The 18,067-nt window shown below is 47.4% G+C and overlaps 1 protein-coding gene across 5 annotated transcripts in view; it reads right to left on the bottom strand.

The window, feature by feature from the left end:
• The window catches only part of PEMT (phosphatidylethanolamine N-methyltransferase), a 94,855-nt gene that overhangs the window by 62,472 nt on the left and 14,316 nt on the right, over positions 1–18,067 (bottom strand). Inside the window, exons 3-4 of one of the 5 annotated variants that reach the window (XM_083413722.1) lie at positions 13,635–13,723; positions 11,607–11,649 (exon numbers count right to left, since the gene is read on the bottom strand). The exons of the other annotated variants lie outside the window; for them this stretch is intronic. Of the exons in view, the coding sequence (XP_083269848.1) occupies positions 11,607–11,649; positions 13,635–13,723 (132 nt within the window). The remainder of the gene's footprint in view (positions 1–11,606; positions 11,650–13,634; positions 13,724–18,067) is intronic. 5 annotated transcript variants of the gene reach the window in all.

Below are 18,067 nucleotides of genomic sequence, written 5' to 3'. Positions count from 1 at the left end.
GTGGCGCTGTGGGTAAAACCTCAGTGCCTAGGACTTGCTGATCGTATGGTCAGCGGTTCAAATCCCCGCAGCGGGGTGAGCTCCCGTCTTTCGGTCCCAGCTCCTGCCCACCTAGCAGTTCGAAAGCACCCCTAAGTGCAAGTAGATAAATAGGTACCGCGTTATAGCGGGAAGGTAAACGGTGTTTCCGTGTGCTGCGCTGGTGCCGGCTCGCCAGAGCAGCTTCGTCACGCTGGCCACGTGACCCGGAAGTGTCTCCGGACAGCGCTGGCCCCCGGCCTCTTAAGTGAGATGGGCACACAACCCTAGAGTCGGACACGACTGGCCCGTACGGGCAGGGGTACCTTTACCTTTAAACAGGGCTGCCTTCAGATGTCTTCTAAAAGTCAGATAGTTGTTTATCTCTTTGACATCTGATGGGAGGGCGTTCCACAGGGCGGGCACCACCACTGAGAAGGCCCTCTGCCTGGTTCCCTGCAGCTTCACTTCTCACAGTGAGGGAACTGCCAGAAGGGCCTCAGAGCTGGACCTCAGTGTTCGGGATGAACGATGGGGGTAGAGACGCTCCTTCAGGTCTACTGGGCCGAGGCCGTTTAGGGCTTCCAAGGTCAGTACCAACACTTTGAATTATGCTCGGAAACATACTGGGAGCTAATGTAGGTCTTTCAGGTCTCAGCGTTATGTGGTCTCGGTGGCCGCCCCCAGTCACCAGTCTAGCTGCCGCATTCTGGATTATTTGTAGTTTCCGGGTCACCTTCAAAGGCAGCCCCACATACAGCGCATCCTAAGCCTTCATTTGGCTTCTTCACTCCGCCACAAAGCAGCTCTGAAAGCAGCTCCAGGCAGGGAAATATCTGTGTTTCTTTTGCTTATGCTGCAACAAATCGCACAGGCACTTGGCGTAGCAGAAGGAGAGACTGGGAATGGGGTGTTGTGTCTCAGTAGCAGGAAAACCTAGGAGGAGGAAGGAGGCTCCTTAAACACAACTCCCCTTTATCGTTACTAGAAAAGCAAACTGCACTCTGGAGCTCTGCAGGATGCAAACTACAGGAGCTCCAGACAGTGGCGTAGCGTGGGTTGTCAGCACCCGGGGCAAGGCAAGTAATTTGCACCCCTAACCCGTGGATTTTAGCACTGATTTTAGCACTGCGAGTGCGAGCGCCCCGCCCCCCCAGATGTTGCACCCGGTGTGGTCGGCCCCCCTGCACCCCCCACGCTACGCCACTGGCTCCAGAGGTCCACCCCTTGCATGCAGACACTGGAAGATTTGAGAACCATGGCCCTGATCCTGCTCTCACTCTCTCCACTTCTGATACCCAGCAACTTCCAACATTCAGCTTCTCTGGATGTCTACGAGTTCTAGTTTTCCCTGAATTAAGGGTTCATCAGCCTTAATCCAGAACCACAAATCTGTGTGTTTCTTTATGCTTACAGCGGTAACCTGGTTTTCAAACACCTTCATACTCAAGCAACTTTTTTTTTAAAAAAAATATTTTTTATTAACAGGCCAATCAAATCACATTATTTCCAAATCACATTAGTTCCAAATTATACAGCCAGATTTTTAAATTTTGTTGGGGGTACCCATACTTTAAGCTCCGGACGGGGGTCCAAGCATCACTTATATTGCTGCTTTAATTAGACAGTTCTATCCAGTTCTGTCCAGATAGTCTCTTTATTACTTTCTGCATCTTCTTCTTGTTATCATGTATTCCTTTCTTTGCGATCTCTGATAATCTTCACAAGCGGGTTGGAAACAAACATCCTCTGTGTGGGTTTTACACTCTCCAAAAATCATATCACATAGGGACAGACGCCATTCCACACTTCCGTAAAGAATTTATCCTCGGCCTGTCCTTTAATTTTCCCAGGCTTGCCAAGTATATCACAGAGGGCTCTGCCAGGTTTAGATCACAATTCAATCATCATTCACATTCCGATGATCCTGGTCCCTCCCCCCCGTCTATCTTAGACAAGCCTGTTTTAGCGAGACGCCATTTAAAACTGCGTCATAAAATTTTCCTCCGTACTCCGATGTTTACCAATCCTCTCTTTGATCAATAATTCACTCCACACAGTTCTTGAATTCCTGCTTGTGATTAATAACATGCAACGATCTTCTTTCTGGGGTGGAGGGTTATTAATACTCACATAAGGCAAAGAAAATAAAAGTTTTTTCCTCCACCCCCCCTTCTGTTTCGCTCCAAACATACCAATCTCTTAATGGTGGTTCATCACTTTATTTATTTGTCCCGTCCGACGCTCTGGTCACAGAGATCCATTAATCAGCAGTCTTATCTCCCGAACTTCGCTTGATGTATGTGCTTTAGCTTCTTTCCAATTATATGTTTCCAATTATATTTTCAAGCTAAAGCGAACCTGGGCGCTGGTTGGAGACAGCGTCAGGAAGAGCCGGAGAGGGCTTGTGCCAAGTGACCGGCACCCCCTTCTTTCGAATCCGGGGGTGCATTATGGACACCGCTGGCAAGGCTGTCCCCCCATCTCCTTGGGGGGGGGGGGAAGGCTGCATACTTCCCATAGCAGCCTCTTAATTACCTCGTGTGGGTCGGAGAGATGTTATTGTCGGCCATCTTCCAATGCGCCACCTTGTGGCCCCCCATACTCAAACAACTTGAAACCCAAACACTGCAAACCTGGAAGTGTTCTGGTTTGTGAACTTTTTTCAGAAAGTGAACATGCTCCATTTTGAGAGTTATGATTCTGATTTGACTTCCGTTTTGAGTGTTACGCTGAGGTCTGTCTGTTTTGGCTATTTATTTTGCATTTTTGTGGCCCTTTTGTTTTTGTTTTTGTGACTGTGTGGAACCCAGTTCAGCTAATGATTGATTGATTGATTGATTGTCTGGTTAGATAGTAAAATGCATGTTAAATTGCTGTTTTAAAAGGTAAAGGACCCCTGACAATTAGGTCCAGTTGCAGACGACTCTGGGGTTGCGGCACTCATCTTGCTTTATAGGCCGAGGGACCTAGCATTTGTCCGCAGACAGTTTTTCCAGGTCATGTGGTCAGCATGACTAAGCCGCTTCTGGCGCAATGGAACACCGAAACCAGAGCAGCGCACGGAAACGCCTTTTACCTTCCCACTGGAGCGGTACCTATTTATCTACTTTTGGGGGGACGTGCTTTCAAACTGCTAGGGGGGGCGTGCTTTATCTACTGGGGGGGGGGCGTGCTTTCGAACTGCTAGGTTGGCAAGAGCTGGGACCAAGCAACGGGAGCTCACCCCGTCGTGGGGATTCGAACCACCGACCTTCTGATCAGCAAGCCCAAGAGAGTTCATCTGTTTTGCATTACTTTCTCTGGGAAAGCGCGCCTTGGTTTTTGGAACGCTTTGGTTTTGGAATGGACTTCTGGAACGGATTAAGTTTGAGAACCAAGGTACCACTGTCTTCTTTGTCTTCTTCACACCCCTCTGCTTTTGTCTGAAGTTTGCAAGGGGAAAACAGTGCGAAGATGAAAAGTCTGCACAAATAAGTGTCATTTGCAGAACCAAATTAAGTATAGCCAACTGCATCCCAAGGCAGAAGAACTCGAACAAACAGTCCCTGACAGCCTTCCAGCCTGCTCTTTCCTAGAAAGCTGCTCGTCTCTACGCTCTGACGTGGAGGAAATGGATTCTGCTAAGATTCTGAGTCTGAAAGCAGTAATGATAAAAGTGCATCCAAGCAGAGATGATTCGTTTGCAGGGAAGAGGATGCATTGAAGTTTCGCTTGCATGGGGCACTTTTCTGAGTTCTTCAGGGCTGGTGCAATCGGAGACAAACAAGGCATCCATTGAGAGGTGCGAGTGTCAGAAAGAAGGTATTTGTGCATTTTTAAAAGGCAGTCCGCAGTCCGGGTGCAATGCTTTCGAGAAAGGAACAATTAAGAAGCATGAACTCCTGCCAACCTAGCAGTTCGAAAGCACGTCAAAGTGCAAGTAGATAAATAGGTACCGCTCCGGCGGGAAGGTAAACAGCGTTTCCGTGTGCTGCTCTGGTTCGCCAGAAGCGGCTTAGTCACGCTGGCCACATGACCCGGAAGCTGTATGCTGGCTCCTTCAGCCAATAAAGCGAGATGAGCGCCGCAACCCCAGAGTCTGTCATTTCTTTCCCAGAGGCTGCTTTTAGCAAAGTTTGCCACAAGAAGTCGGGATGCAAATGTCTAAAACCAATCAGTCAATAAATTCCACAACAGCTCAAGGTCAGATGAAGGGAGCATCTGGACATGGTGAATATTGAGTGACTTTTCTTGTTTGCAGCACACGTTCTTTAGACTCTGCAGTCCCCGTTGCATCACGGAGCTGTGAGGTTTCGAACGATATACCAGCAGGCTGCGCTAAATTTCATTCACACCAGTGATTGTGGTGTGACACAACAATGCAGCGGTTCTCAACCTGTGGGTCCCCAGATGTTGTTGGACTACAACTTCCATCATCCCTGAGTTCTGGCCTTGCTAGCTAGGGGTGATGGGAGTTGTAGTTCAACAAACCTCTGGGGACCCACAGGTTGAGAACTGCTGCAACAATGGGTATCACTGGACAACACAGAAGCCGAAAAGCACTAACCAGCTGGTTGCAGGAATGACATAGATTAGGAGGGACTGAGGGGGCGGGACTTTACTTGGGGCAACACCACCATGTGAATACTGAATAAATAACGTGGTAATAATTCTTTTTGGTTATCTGCTTTTTGACCGCCACAGGGGGAGGGATTGTAATTCCCTGAAGCCTTGACACTCAAATGAAACATGGAAGTTAAGAGCCAAGGAAATGGAACAAGCAACCTGACTTATAGTAAAAAGTAAAAAGCAGAGCCATCACCTTGCCAACAAAGGTCCGTATAGTTAAAGCTATGGTTTTCCCAGTAGTGATGTATGGAAGTGAGAGCTGGACCATAAAGAAGGCTGGTCGCCGAAGAATGGATGCTTTTGAATTATGGTGCTGGAGGAGACTCTTGAGAGTCCCATGGACTGCAAGAAGATCAAAACTCTCCATTCTGAAGGAAATCAGCCCTGAGTGCTCACTGGAAGGACAGATCCTGAAGCTGAGGCTCCAATACTTTGGCTACCTCATGAGAAGAGAAGACTCCCTGGAAAAGACCCTGATGCTGGGAAAGATGGAGGGCACAAGGAGAAGGGGACGACAGAGGACGAGATGGTTGGATAGTGTTCTCGAAGCTACCAGCATGAGTTTGACCAAACTGCAGGAGGCAGTGGAAGACAGGAGTGCCTGGTGTGCTCTGGTCCATGGGGTCACGAAGAGTCGGACACGACTAAACGACTAAACAACAACAACAACAACCTGACTTATTGAGAAGACGGCCCCCAATTATGCCTTCTTGTGAAAAGTGGGAAAGCTGCCATGACTGTCGCCTGCAAAATAGAATCCGCAAGGAGTTAAGGACAGAGTTGGCCGCAAATCCAGCCACCGCCAAAACTCAACAGACCCTTTCCTCCATTGCGCTCATTGTACTACCATTTAGAACCACGTTTCATTGTCAATGAGAAAGAGAGAGAGAATATAATTTTAATCGCTAGTAAAAATAGCAGGAGGAGGGCAGACCGGGGAACAGAACAAAAGGGGGGGAGGGAGAAAAAAGGAAAACATGTACTAATTAATTTGTACAAGCTGGCAATTAAGAGAAGATGATATTTGCATGAAATCTCTAATGAGCCTCTTTAAAATATGTCCTACGTGTAGTCCTATCGTATAGGAACGTTCAAGGTGTCTCTGCCGGCGAGGGAACACCAAGCAATCTTCATCAAACCAAGAGCCAATTAAGCGACGTTAATTAGGCTGCTTAAACAGTACTCAACTCGCTACTAACAATTACCCAAGATTATATGCCGCAATCACATTCCTTCTGAACGGGGAGAATACGTGATCGTGAGCCTTGTTTCTGAGTTAATTGTTTCCACCCTACAGTCTTTTCGGAGATGTCTCCTTCTGGCGGCATGGAATAAAGGCGATGCCAAAATATTGCACGTTCGCGGAAACACACCATGGCTCTCAGGAGAGGAAGGGGACCACAACAGTGCCATAGTGTCGTGCGGGGGCAGAGGGGCTGTTGCCCCAGATGCAAAATTTGAGGGGCGCAAAATCCCAAAAGAAAAACAAACCACTTTGAGGTTTGTTTGGTTTTTTAAAAAAACCATCAAGTGGTGTAAAAAAATTGTGAAATCAATAATAAAATAAAATAAACGGCTGCTGTCACTGTCCCCTCTCCAGCTTTCGTCTCCCTGCTGGGGACACCCTTCCTCCCCCATCTCTGCTGTCACCTGGCCCTAACAGGAACAATGGGTTAGGAGGCACAATACTTGACTTGCCCCGGGCACTGGCAACCCTCACTACGCCACTGGGCCACAGTCCTTAGAAGTTCTCACTCCCCCCTATTTTTTTTAAGGAAGTTTCTAGTCCTTATGAATATGGAATTATGTCTGAAAAAGAGCATGCTTACACCCAGCAAAATCTCAGAAGCCACAGGAATCGGCTGAATCATGTCCCCAACAAACTGAGGGGCTGGACCACAGAAGCCGATTCGCCACGAATTGGCCCAAACAACCTTTTGCTTTAAGGGGGGTGGGGGAGACCTGAATCTTTCTAAACCGCTGGGGAACATTTACTACCAGCTTCTGCTGCATGGGAGCATGTGCCAAAAAGGGGGGCCTTTAAGCTAGGTAATGAGACGGGCCTTTTAGCAAATCACATTGAAGACTATTAGAGAGATTGAAACCTTATCAAGCCATTACATCATGTGTGGATTTAAAGAGTGGGCTCATTGAGAAATAATCTCAGGGACAGGTGCAAAAGCAAAACAACATCCTAGACCTCATGAAACCTATATCTGTTTACTTTCTGAGTGCCTCGTTTCCCTAGGTCAGATCCACAACAGGCTGAGGACAGTGAAGTCAATCCAGTCTAATTGATTTCCCCCGGCACAACTTTTTAGGCTATATTCATTCATGGACTGATAAGCCAAAGCCTCATATTGTTGAATTTTCAAAAGCGAAAACAAAGCTCCTTTCGATATGAACAAAACAGCCAAGCTGCCAACAAGGGAGAAAAGTGACCCAAAGTGAACTCTGGGCTCTCTGTGGTCACTGATAGTCTCAATCGTAAAATAATAAGCTGGTTAAATACGGACGGGCATCTAGCAATGGTCAGGCTGCCAGTGCCTGCAAGGACCACGGATGCAAGGAAGAGATAAGGAAACTTGGGTTCAAAACCTGCTTTTTCTCCTTCCTTCCTTTCTGCGAAAAGCATGGGGTCAGATAAAAGAAAGCGCTTCTTTGCGGAGCGCACAGTTGAATTGTGGAATTTACCGCTGCAGGAGGCTGTAATGGCCACCAACTTAGATAGCTTTTGAAAGAGGATTAGACAGCGATGGCTGTCACTGGCCACTAGCCACAATGCTTCGCCTCCACTGCTGGGGGGCAGAAAATGCTTCTGAATACTAGTTGCTGTTGCACTAAGGTCCATAAACTCCCCCCCCCCAAGGGAAGAAGGCTCAGAGCCCAGGAAGTGGTGGTGAGACGACAGTGAGAAGACTGGGAGGAGAAGTTAGAAGCTGGAAGAGGCAACAGGGTTTAGTGAGCAAGAAGAGTATGTGGCAGAGAGCAGTTCAGACTCAGAGGCAGGAGAGGAGGGGGCCCAGGAGACAGAGAAGAGGCAGGTTTCTGAAGAAGCCAGGGAGTCTCCCCTTCCTGCTGCTCTTCTTTGCCCTGGTTTGCCAGAACTCTCAGAGAAATGAAAAGGGCAGAGATCGGTCGCACGCCAACACAGTCTCTGATTGCTTGGGGGGGGGGGAACCATCACTGTCTCTCTCTGTCTCTCACGCACAAAACATGGCAGAGAAAATTCTTCCTATTCTGGGGGCTGTGAGGAAAAAAGAGAGAGAAATTTCAGGAAGTTTTAAGAAACATCTTTCTGAGGAATTTCGGCTCACCACATATAGGGATGAGTGAGGCATCCCCACCTCGCCTCATATTTGTAGTTTTGGGTCAGGCTGCACCTCACCAGGTCCCTGCCTTGCCCCCCTACTGAGAGTCACCTATTTCTTCATTCCAGCATTGCTCACCTTGGGGTGGGGGCAAGGAACGGCACCTCTTGCAAACCTTGTTTTACTGCTGTTCTGGCGTCTGTCATTGCCTACGCACTTTCAAGCATACCGTCATAAGGGACAGAAACTTGCCCTTAGTAAAAAGATAGTGGAGACCGAATTTGTACCCAAAACCACCTCCATGGTTTTTTTTTCTTTGCACGCCCAGGGAATTGCAACTTGCCCCCACCCAGGCCTGTTTATCAGCAATTCAATCTCCCTGCCACACCTCCCACAATCGTATAAATTGACTTTTTCGAAGACTGTGGGAGCTGCACGTTTGTGCCTAATAGGTTCCAGGAGAGCGCTCTAACTAGACGGAGCGGCTTCTGCCACGTGAAGGTGCCCAATCTTCGAGGGTTGCTGGCTAATTGCTGAATTTCAGACAGAGGATCCATTCCTCATTTCAGCGTCTTAGGGAGCTATTGCGTCAGGTGAAATCTCTCTTACCTGTTCCATGCTAAAAGCACGTGAGACAGGAGCCCAAGGGGCTTCATCAATCAATGAGCTGGAGATGGAAGGGCCTGGAGAGTGTTATTATTTCAGGAGGACTTCCTGAAGATTTCGTTTCTGTCTCCTGTCAAACAGCGACCTGCCCTCGCATAAGGCAAGGCAGCACCCGGGAACTGTCACCTGCACACATGCAAAACCGTCAAATGCAGGAAGTAATTAAATAATGTTCAGCAAGAACACAACTCACAGGAAACACCTTCCCAATGGAGCCGAGAAGCTATAGCTATAGAGTTTTGAATCGATCAGGAGGCCTCTGAGAGTTTGGGAGGAAGGGGGACAGGATGCGTGCGGCTGGAAGCATAATCCGATGAGCAATAACACAACGGTACCAACTCTGGCAATGTGCTTCCCCCTCTACTGTTCCTTTTCTCAGGGTTAGAAACTCGGATATATACAAAAATTAGGCACTAAGCAGCTCCCTAAACCAAGGTTGCAGTAGCCATTTTGGGGCAATGTGAGAATGTTGTGGGTAGCAGGAGAGGACATATTGATTAAATATTATCCTTCCTAACTCACGCTAGTGAGCTTATTCATGCAGCAGAGTACATTCCCCTCTTTACACAGCAGGAAGCTAGTTGCAGATTCGTTAGAACAGGCATAGGCAAACTCAGCCCTCCAAATGTTTTGGGACTACAACTCCCATCATCCCTAGCTAACAGGACCAGTGGTCAGGGATCATGGGAACTATAGTCTCAAAACATCTGGTGGGCCGGGTTTGCCTATGCCTGAGTTAGAATCTCTGAAGTTCTATTATTCCTGGTGAGACCCCTTTGATTCCCTCCTAAAAGAATAAAGACACAACAGTCTTCTTTTGAAAGTAATAAGAAGTTTGCTCACATTCAGTTCACAGCTGGATCCCTGAAGGCAGGCTTTAGCTTAGAGTTACAGAAGAGGGTTTGAGTTCATCCTATATGGGAACTCATCCCACATGCTGCTGGCTGAGAGAAGAAAGGGCATCAAAAGAGGAAGGTGGCCGCGTGACTGGACCTTTCGTTAGGTCTGTAAGGGTCACGCCCACCTACCTGGTCACATGCAAAGGAAGGATGCTCCAGACCAGGTGTAAGAGGAAGTTCAACTGGCTGGACCAACACTCCCCTGCATGTCTGCTCTAAGCAAACAGGAAATGTTGTATTTGACTGCACATGTTACATCCCACAGGCAAGACCTTATTTTGCAAGTGATGGACTGACGGTGATTGATGCTCAGTTAAACATCTGGCTAGTTCAGATGACCACCTTGAGCTAGAGCTCGAGAACTTTGAGAACTTAAAGAAGAAAAGTCGCTTGATCCAGGGACACTCCAAATATATATATTTATTTTTCTTAATGCTGAAACGGACCATTCTTAGGACTGTAATATTCTTCACAACTGTGAGCAGGGCACTGGCGTGGGGGACATGAAGGCAAGCTGCAACAATTCTCTGAAACGATCACTGCTCCTGCTGCAGGCTGCACAGAAGCAGCATTTGGGCTCCTGAAATCCAGGTATGCGCATGCCTCGTTATGCACCCTTTCCCATATGAATTTTGTACACATCTCATCTTTGCAGGTAAGGGATGTGGGTGGCGCTGTGGGTTAAACCACAGAGCCTAGGGCTTGCCGATCAGAAGGTCGGCGGTTCGAATCCCTGCAACAGGGTGAGCTCCCATTGCTCAGTCCCTGCTCCTGTCAACCTAGCAGTTCGAAAGCACATCAAAGTGCAAGTAGATAAATAGGTACCGCTCCAGCGGGAAGGTCAATGGCGTTTCCGTGCGCTGCTCTGGTTTGCCAGAAGCGGCTTAGTCATGCTGGCCACATGACCCAGAAGCTGTACACCGGCTCCCTCTGCCAATAAAGTGAGATGAGTGCCGCAACCCCAGGGTTGGTCATGACCGGACATAATGGTCAGGGGTCCTTTACCTTACATCTTTGCAGAACAGCTTCCCAAAACTCAAAGAAGCATGAATGTCACAGGGCAGCTGTTTGCATGCCACCTTAGCCGTGGCAAGTTAGGTGCAAACCAAATTTCTTCCCCATCCATAGTATGGTGGTGGTACCCCCCCAAACCACCATACCCCTCCCCAGACAACATGGTTCCGCCCTCCATAATTGCCTCGCTTGGATTCTAGCTCTGCTCCACTCATTAGCCGCACGGCCGATTAGGATACTAAATCTAGATCACCCCCACTGTTAATGCCTGCCAGTTGCAAATCAAAACCACGCTGAGGTTGTTTTGCTTCCCTGCTCACCTCTCTGAAGCCAGTGCGGTAGACGTTGATTAAGGCACCCTTAATGAAATCCTGAATACAGGACGAAAATAAAGCATTATAGGCCATTAAAATGACCAGCCAGAGGCAGCAACACGGTGATTAGCCAGCATCATCTGGAATGCCAAGCACCCCAGGGAATGAGTTCAGCTCATCCACCCTTCGCAGGGTACCTAATGTTCCCCCATTAGCAACCTTTGTGCTCCTGCCACGGTGTCCCACAGCTGCACCCAATTAGGAGCAGCAGCAGCAGCAACAACAACACCACCACCACAACAACAACACCGTAACAGAGGGCACTGCTTTAATACACCTGAAATGTGACGTTTCCAATTTGAGAAGATCAAAGTGTTTGACGTCGGTTTTAAATGATTCTCATTACGGGGGAAGCCAAGCATTATCATGATTTATAGCACAATGCAAATCGTGCAGACCCCACGCCAACTACCCTGCATTAATGGCATACAGAACCGCGTCAGCAAAAAGGAAAACCTACAAGTCCCTGTTTACCTAGCCACCTGTGGGCCGAAGAAAGGGAGGCAAGCAGAGATGGAACAGAGAGGAGAGGGAGAAACTGGGCTGGAGAAATCTGCATATTTCCAATCAGTCAATTAGTTCACTGATAGACTGAAATCTACCTGTTCCCAATCCATGCATGTTTCGCGTGTTTCTACCCATTCATTTCTGCCTTAATCTGCAATTTAAACAAGCCCAAATAAGTACAGTGGTACCTCGGGTTAAGAACTTACCGTATTTTTCGCTCTGTAAGACGCACCAGACCACAAGACGCACCTAGTTTTTGGAGGAGAAAAACAAGAAAAAAAATATTCTGAATCTCAGAAGCCAGAACAGCAAGAGGGATCGCTGCACAGTGAAAGCAGCAATCCCTCTTGCTGTTCTGGCTTCTGGGATAGCTGCACAGCCTACATTCGCTCCATAAGACGCACACACATTTCTCCTTACTTTTTAGGAGGGAAAAAGTGAGTCTTATAGAGCAAAAAATACGGTAATTCGTTCCGGAGGTCCATTCTTAACCTGAAACTGTTCTTAACCTGAAGCACCACTTTAGCTAATGGGGCCTCCCACTGCTGCCGCGTGATTTCTGTTTTCATCCTGAAGCAAAGTTCTTAACCTAGGTACTATTTCTGGGTTAGTGGAGTCTGTAACCTGAAGTGTCTGTAACCCAAGGTACCACTGTATTTAAAGCAGGGTTTTTTCCCCAGCTGGAACTCACTGGAACTCAGTTCCGGCCCCTCTCCAGTAGGTGCCATTGCCGTTATAAAAGAACAAATGAGGCGTCCGTGCTGAGTTCCGGCACCTCTTTTTCTAGAGAAATAGCACCAATTTAAATATTCAAGGGATGCTAAATATCAACACACACACATTTTGGGGGGTATGTGGCGATTTGCTTAAAAATATCTCTCAAATGATGGCGATGTTGATTTTGCACGCAGCATGGTTGTATTGATTGTATTTCATATACAAATATTGAGGCACGCGCCTGCTCAGCACAACGAGAATATGCAAAAGTCTGGCTCATTTGAGACTATAGAGAACCTTCATTCTCAATCATGAAGGAACTCCCAGGTGGAGAATACTTACAGACATATATGATTTCCACAAATACGCACTTGGGGTTAATGCCCCTGCTCAATTTGCTCCCTCTTAGGGCCCCACTCTCTTGAGGGCCCCCAAAAAATTTGAAGAAAGAAAAAACTGGATGTACATTTCCAAAATATAAGATTAAAAAAACAAATAAAATAAAACCTACATATAGCAACAGTGTTTTGTGTTGTGTAGGCTCCTATGATCTAAGTCATGGGCCCCGCCTGCTAGCCTGCTCCCTAAAATATCACTGGTTTGCTCCTTTCTATATATAGGGTGTCTACATTCTGCATGGACTGGTTGCATGGCAACATGTGCAAATGGCTATAGATACATACCTGTTAGGTCAGTGATGGCCAAACCTGGCCCGCCAGCTGTTTGGGGACTACAATTCCCATCACCCCTGACCACTGGTCCTGTTAGCTAGGGATGATGGGAGTTGTAGACCCAAAACAGCTGGAGGGCCAAGTTTGGCCATCACTGTATTAGGTACATAAATTACCATACAGCATGTATTCAACACAAAAACAGCAACCATTTGTTGTTGACAAAGGACAACTGGACATAGAAAGGGCCCCATTACCTTCAGTAGCTTAGGGCAGCCTTTCTCAACCTGTGGGTCCCAAGATGTTGTTGAACTACAACTCCCATCACCCCTAGCTAGCAAGGCCAGAGCTCAGGGACGATGGGAGTTGTAGTCCAACAACATCTGGGGACCCACAGGTTGAGAACCGCTGGCTTAGGGCCTCATCAAACCTAAATCCAGCCCTGAGTCAACCCTGCAACCTGTTTTGGGCTCACCACGCCCACCTTTCCTGATCCTGACATCATCCATGATGTCGGGCATGGGGACATTCCAGCTACAGCTAAAACACAGAAGGATCCCAGATTCTTCCCTCCATTCTCCAGCTGGAATTCCCCTGCAGACACAACCTCCTTGATCCTGCTTCCCATCGCTTATATATAAAAAAAGTGCCATGCTGTAAGCAGAAATCACATTTTAGAGTTAATGTTTTACCAAACAGAACACCGCTCTCAGCAGGGAGCACACCTCGCCTGCAAACGGCTAAGCCCATCTGCCAGAATGTGCTTGCCCTCACCGGTGCCCCTCCAATTTGGCAAGCGCTCTAAAATCAATGGCATTAACAACAAAACAAAACTGAGCTACGTACGTCAGAACGGAGTGAAACCATGTGACTGGTGGTGGGGTTTTTTTAAACCAAATCGTGTTCAGCCTTCCCCTGTAACGACAGCCACAAGCCTGCACGTAACAAAAGAGGGACGCATTATTTTATATTGTTGCAGAAGAGGGGGGTTGCTTGCTTTGCCTGAAAGATGGTATTGCTATAAGAGTGACACCCTGGCATTTAGCAACCAGACTGGTCGCCATAGGTGACCAGGAATTCCATACAGGTGAGTGCCTAGAATCCCATGAAATCGCATGAAATAAATGGGACTGGCAAAAGAGAGATAAAAAGGTAAAGGTACCCCTGCCCGTACGGGCCAGTCTTGACAGACTCTAGGGTTGTGCGCCCATCTCACTCAAGAGGCCGGGGGCCAGCGCTGTCCGGAGACACTTCCGGGTCACGTTTACCTTTCCGCTAGTAGGCGGTCCCTATTTATCTACTTGCACCCAGGGGTGCTTTCGAACTGCTAGGTTGGCAGGCGCTGGGACCAAACAACAGGAGCGCACCCCGCTGCGGGGATTTGAACTGCCGACCTTTCAATCGGCAAGCCCTAGGCGCTGAGGCTTTTACCCACAGTGCCACCCGCGTCCCTAAAAGAGAGATACCTCACTTCATTTCCCTTCCGCTGGTTCATCGGCTTGACTTCTGGGCTGGCTGCCTACACTGGGGCTGTGTATCACTCTTCCACTAAGATGCATAGTTAAAAAAAGAGAGAGAAGTGATTTGCAATGAGCCTGGATAGCTCAGTTGGTTAGACCATGGTGCTGATAACGCCAAGGTTGCAGGTTTGATCCCTGTTATGGACCAGCTGCATATTCCTGCACTGCAGGGGGTTGGACTAGATGATCCTCAGGGTCCCTTCCAACTCTACAGTGCTATGCTATGATTCTGCAAAGAGATTACTGGCCTGTATTTCCCTTTTTAAAAATAATAATCTTTCTTAATTTAAATTACACACTTATACAAAGAATTTACAATCCCATACTACAAAAAGAAAATGAAAGAAAAAAGAATTAAGAAAAAAGAAAAGAAGAAAATACAGAAAAAAGAATAAGGAAATTTATGTACCGTATATAAAAAAACCCTTAATCTTCCTAATTAACACTTAAACACTTAAATAAAAAAGACTTCTGACAAAACGAGTCTTCCAATCATTCTCATTGTACTGTTTAAACTGTCATTGTTTTCCCCACACAGTTTTATATTCTTTAATATTGTTCCTGTCTACTCCACAAACAATATTCTCCACAAGAAGGCTGATCGCCGGAGAATTTATGCTTTTGAATTATGGTGCTGGAGGAGACTCTTGAGAGTCCCATGGACTGCAAGAAGATCAAACCTATCCATTCTGAAGGAAATCAGCCCTGAGTGCTCACTGGAAGGACAGATCCTGAAGCTGAGACTCAAATACTTTGGCTACCTCATGAGACAAGAAGACTCCCTGGAAAAGACCCTGATGCTGGGAAAGATGGAGGGCACAAGGAGAAGGGGACGACAGAGGACGAGATGGTGGGACAGTGTTCTTGAAGCTACCAGCATGAGTTTGACCAAACTGTGGGAGGCAGTGGAAGACAGGAGGGCCTGGCGTTCTCTGGTCCAGGGGGTCACGAAGAGTCGGACACGACTAAACGACTAAACAACAACAACAACTCTACAAACGGTATTTGTTGTGTTTACAAGTATCACTCAAATTCTGCTGTGAAGTACGGGGTCGCAGCCAACAGAGAAACACAGACTTTCTAGCCTCTTTGCAGGCTAGTGGAAAACAAAGGCAGGCTAGTAGTTTTCATTGGCTTATTTGCAAGGCTGGGCAGTGACCTCCAGCTCAGAGACCGTTGCAAAAGGGGAAAGGTAAAATCCTGAAAAGTTGGTCTGCTTTTACTAGCCATCACATCTGGCTGCAACTCTCATGTTCAGAGTCAGCATGCCTTGAAAACCAGGGGCTGGGGGCTGGGCAATGTGAGACGTTTTTTATTTGAGTTTCCACTGAAATGAGGCCGCATTTTAATGTTTTAATGCTGCATTTTAATCTTGTTTTTTAAGCTGTAATTCAATCAATTTGTTTTTATATCGGTTGTTAGCCGCCCTGAGCCGCCGGTCTTGGCTGGGGAGGGCGGGGTATAAATAAAAATTATTATTATTATTATTATTATTATTATTATTATGGCTGCATCCTCTCTTGCCGTCCTTAGGAGTTTCTCAGAGACCTCTCGTTGGCCACTGCTGGAGGCATCGTAGTGGACTAGGTGGACCTGCAGAGGTGTCAGGGAGTGGGTGGCCAGATCAGAAGGAGGAATGGGAGGAGGACAGGAAGACAGAGTCAAATGCCCCAGGGAAGGATCTGAGAAGGCTCAGAAGACCAGGGGTGCCAGTGTGGTGTAGTGGTTAAGAGCAGTGGACTCGTAATCTGGTGAACCGGGTTCGCGTCTCCGCTCCTCCACATGCAGCTGCTGGGTGACCTTGGGCCAGTCACACTTCTCTGAAGTCTCTCAGCCTCACTCACCTCACAGAGTGTTTGTTGTGGGGGAGGAAGGGAAAGGAGAATGTTAGCCACTTTGAGACTCCTTCGGGTAGTGATAAAGCGGGATATCAAATCCAAACTCTTCTTCTTCTTCTACCAGACCCCATTAAACACTGTAGCCAGAAGAGGAAATAAGCAGGAAGGGGACAAAGGAGTTGGGTCCTAGGGAGGGGCCACACAAACTGAAGCCCACATTGTGACATTGGTTTCATAATTTTTGACCTGGCAATACAGTGGTACCTTGGTTCTCGGACTTAATCCATTCCGGAAGTCCGTTCCAATACCAAAGCGTTCCAAAACCAAGGTGCGCTTCCCCAAAGAAAGTAATGCAAAATGGATTAATCCGTTCCAGACTTTTAAAAACAACCCCTAAAACAGCAATTTAAAATGAATTTTACTATCTAACGAGACCATTGATCCATAAAATGAAAGAAAGAATCAATGTACTGTACTATAAAATAAATAAGACAGTATTGTAGATGATAAAAATGAAAATTTATTTATTTTTCTTCCCTGCACTGATGATAGTCATTGTTTGGATGGGGAGCTTTTATCCATTTCCACAGTCACACAATCAATCAGTAGCTGAACTGGGTTCCACACAGTCACAAAAACAAATGAACCGAAAAAGCCTCAAAAACAAAAACGCAAAATAAATACCAAAATCAAAAGCACCAAACTTAATCCGTTCCAGAAGTCTGTTTGACTTCCAAAGTGTTCAAAAACCAAGGCGCAGCTTCTGATTGGTGCAGGCGCCCCAGAAACAATAGCCAACAGCCGCACCGGACGTTCGGCTTCCGAAAATTGTTCAAAAACCAGAACACTTACTTCCAGGTGTTCAGAGTTTGAGAACCAAGGCGTTTGAGAACCAAGGTACTACTGTACAATGGACACTCGGGTTGCAAACGTGATCTGTGCGGGATGCACGTTCGCAACCCGCAGCAGCGTGTCCGCACATGTGCGGGTTGCGCTTCGGTGCTTCTACGCATGCGCAAAGCACGATATAGCGCTTCTGCGCATGCGCGGTCCCCGAAACCCGGAAGTAACCCATTCCAGTACTTCTGGGTTTCGGCGGGTCCGTAACCCAAAAAAGCACAACCTGAAGCATCTGTAACCCGAGGTATGACTGTACTACAAAACAAGCTTCTGAGTTCTTTGGAATTTGCAGGAGATACTCTCCCCTACATTGCAGTGATCTACTGGGTGCACAAAGAATAAGGCTGCCCCAAGAGTCATCTCAGCACTGCTCAGCCACCTGCCCTGGCATGCACCCACGTCCTCAGGTAATGGCTCGGGCCTTTTAACGAGAGCGCGAGCGAGGTTGTCAGGAACCTTTCCAAAGCCATTTGCAAACACCCAGCAGGAACTGGAGTGCCTAATGAGTTCCAGGAATCTGGTCCCAACAGACAAAGCCATTATCTAAAGTGCGGATTCCTGCTTTCCACTTTCACACACAAAATAACACAGAACACAATATACACTCCAAGTGGTGCCCAGTCATTTATTTCATCAAAGGTAAATAAGAAAAGGAAACTGAGAGGTAAAAGATAAATATGTTTCTGTTCTCTCTCTCTCTCTCTCTCTCCACAAACCTCAAGTGCTTGGTCGTAAAATGTCATTAGAAGAGGCGTCCAAGCGGGTGGGAGGGGAATAATATCAACTGGGTTCGTTCAAAGCTGATGGGAGGAGAAAGTATGTTGCTCCTCCAGTGCCCCCTGCTGGCAGATGACAAGAATGACATGGCGAGCAAACAAGAAAGAGTGACCAAGAGACAGGTACCCAAGGGATGCGGGTGGCGCTGTAGTCTAAACCACTGAGCCTCTTGGGCTTGCCAGTCAGAAGGTCGGCGGTTCAAATCCCCGCAATGGAGTGAGCTCCCGTTGCTCGGTCCCAGCTC

This window comes from Podarcis tiliguerta (genome assembly GCF_965153285.1).
Source record: "Podarcis tiliguerta genome assembly, chromosome: 14".
Taxonomy (NCBI): Eukaryota; Metazoa; Chordata; class Lepidosauria; order Squamata; family Lacertidae; genus Podarcis; species Podarcis tiliguerta.
Note: the sequence above shows the minus strand (reverse complement) of the source record. Positions and strands in the feature narration are given on the sequence as shown.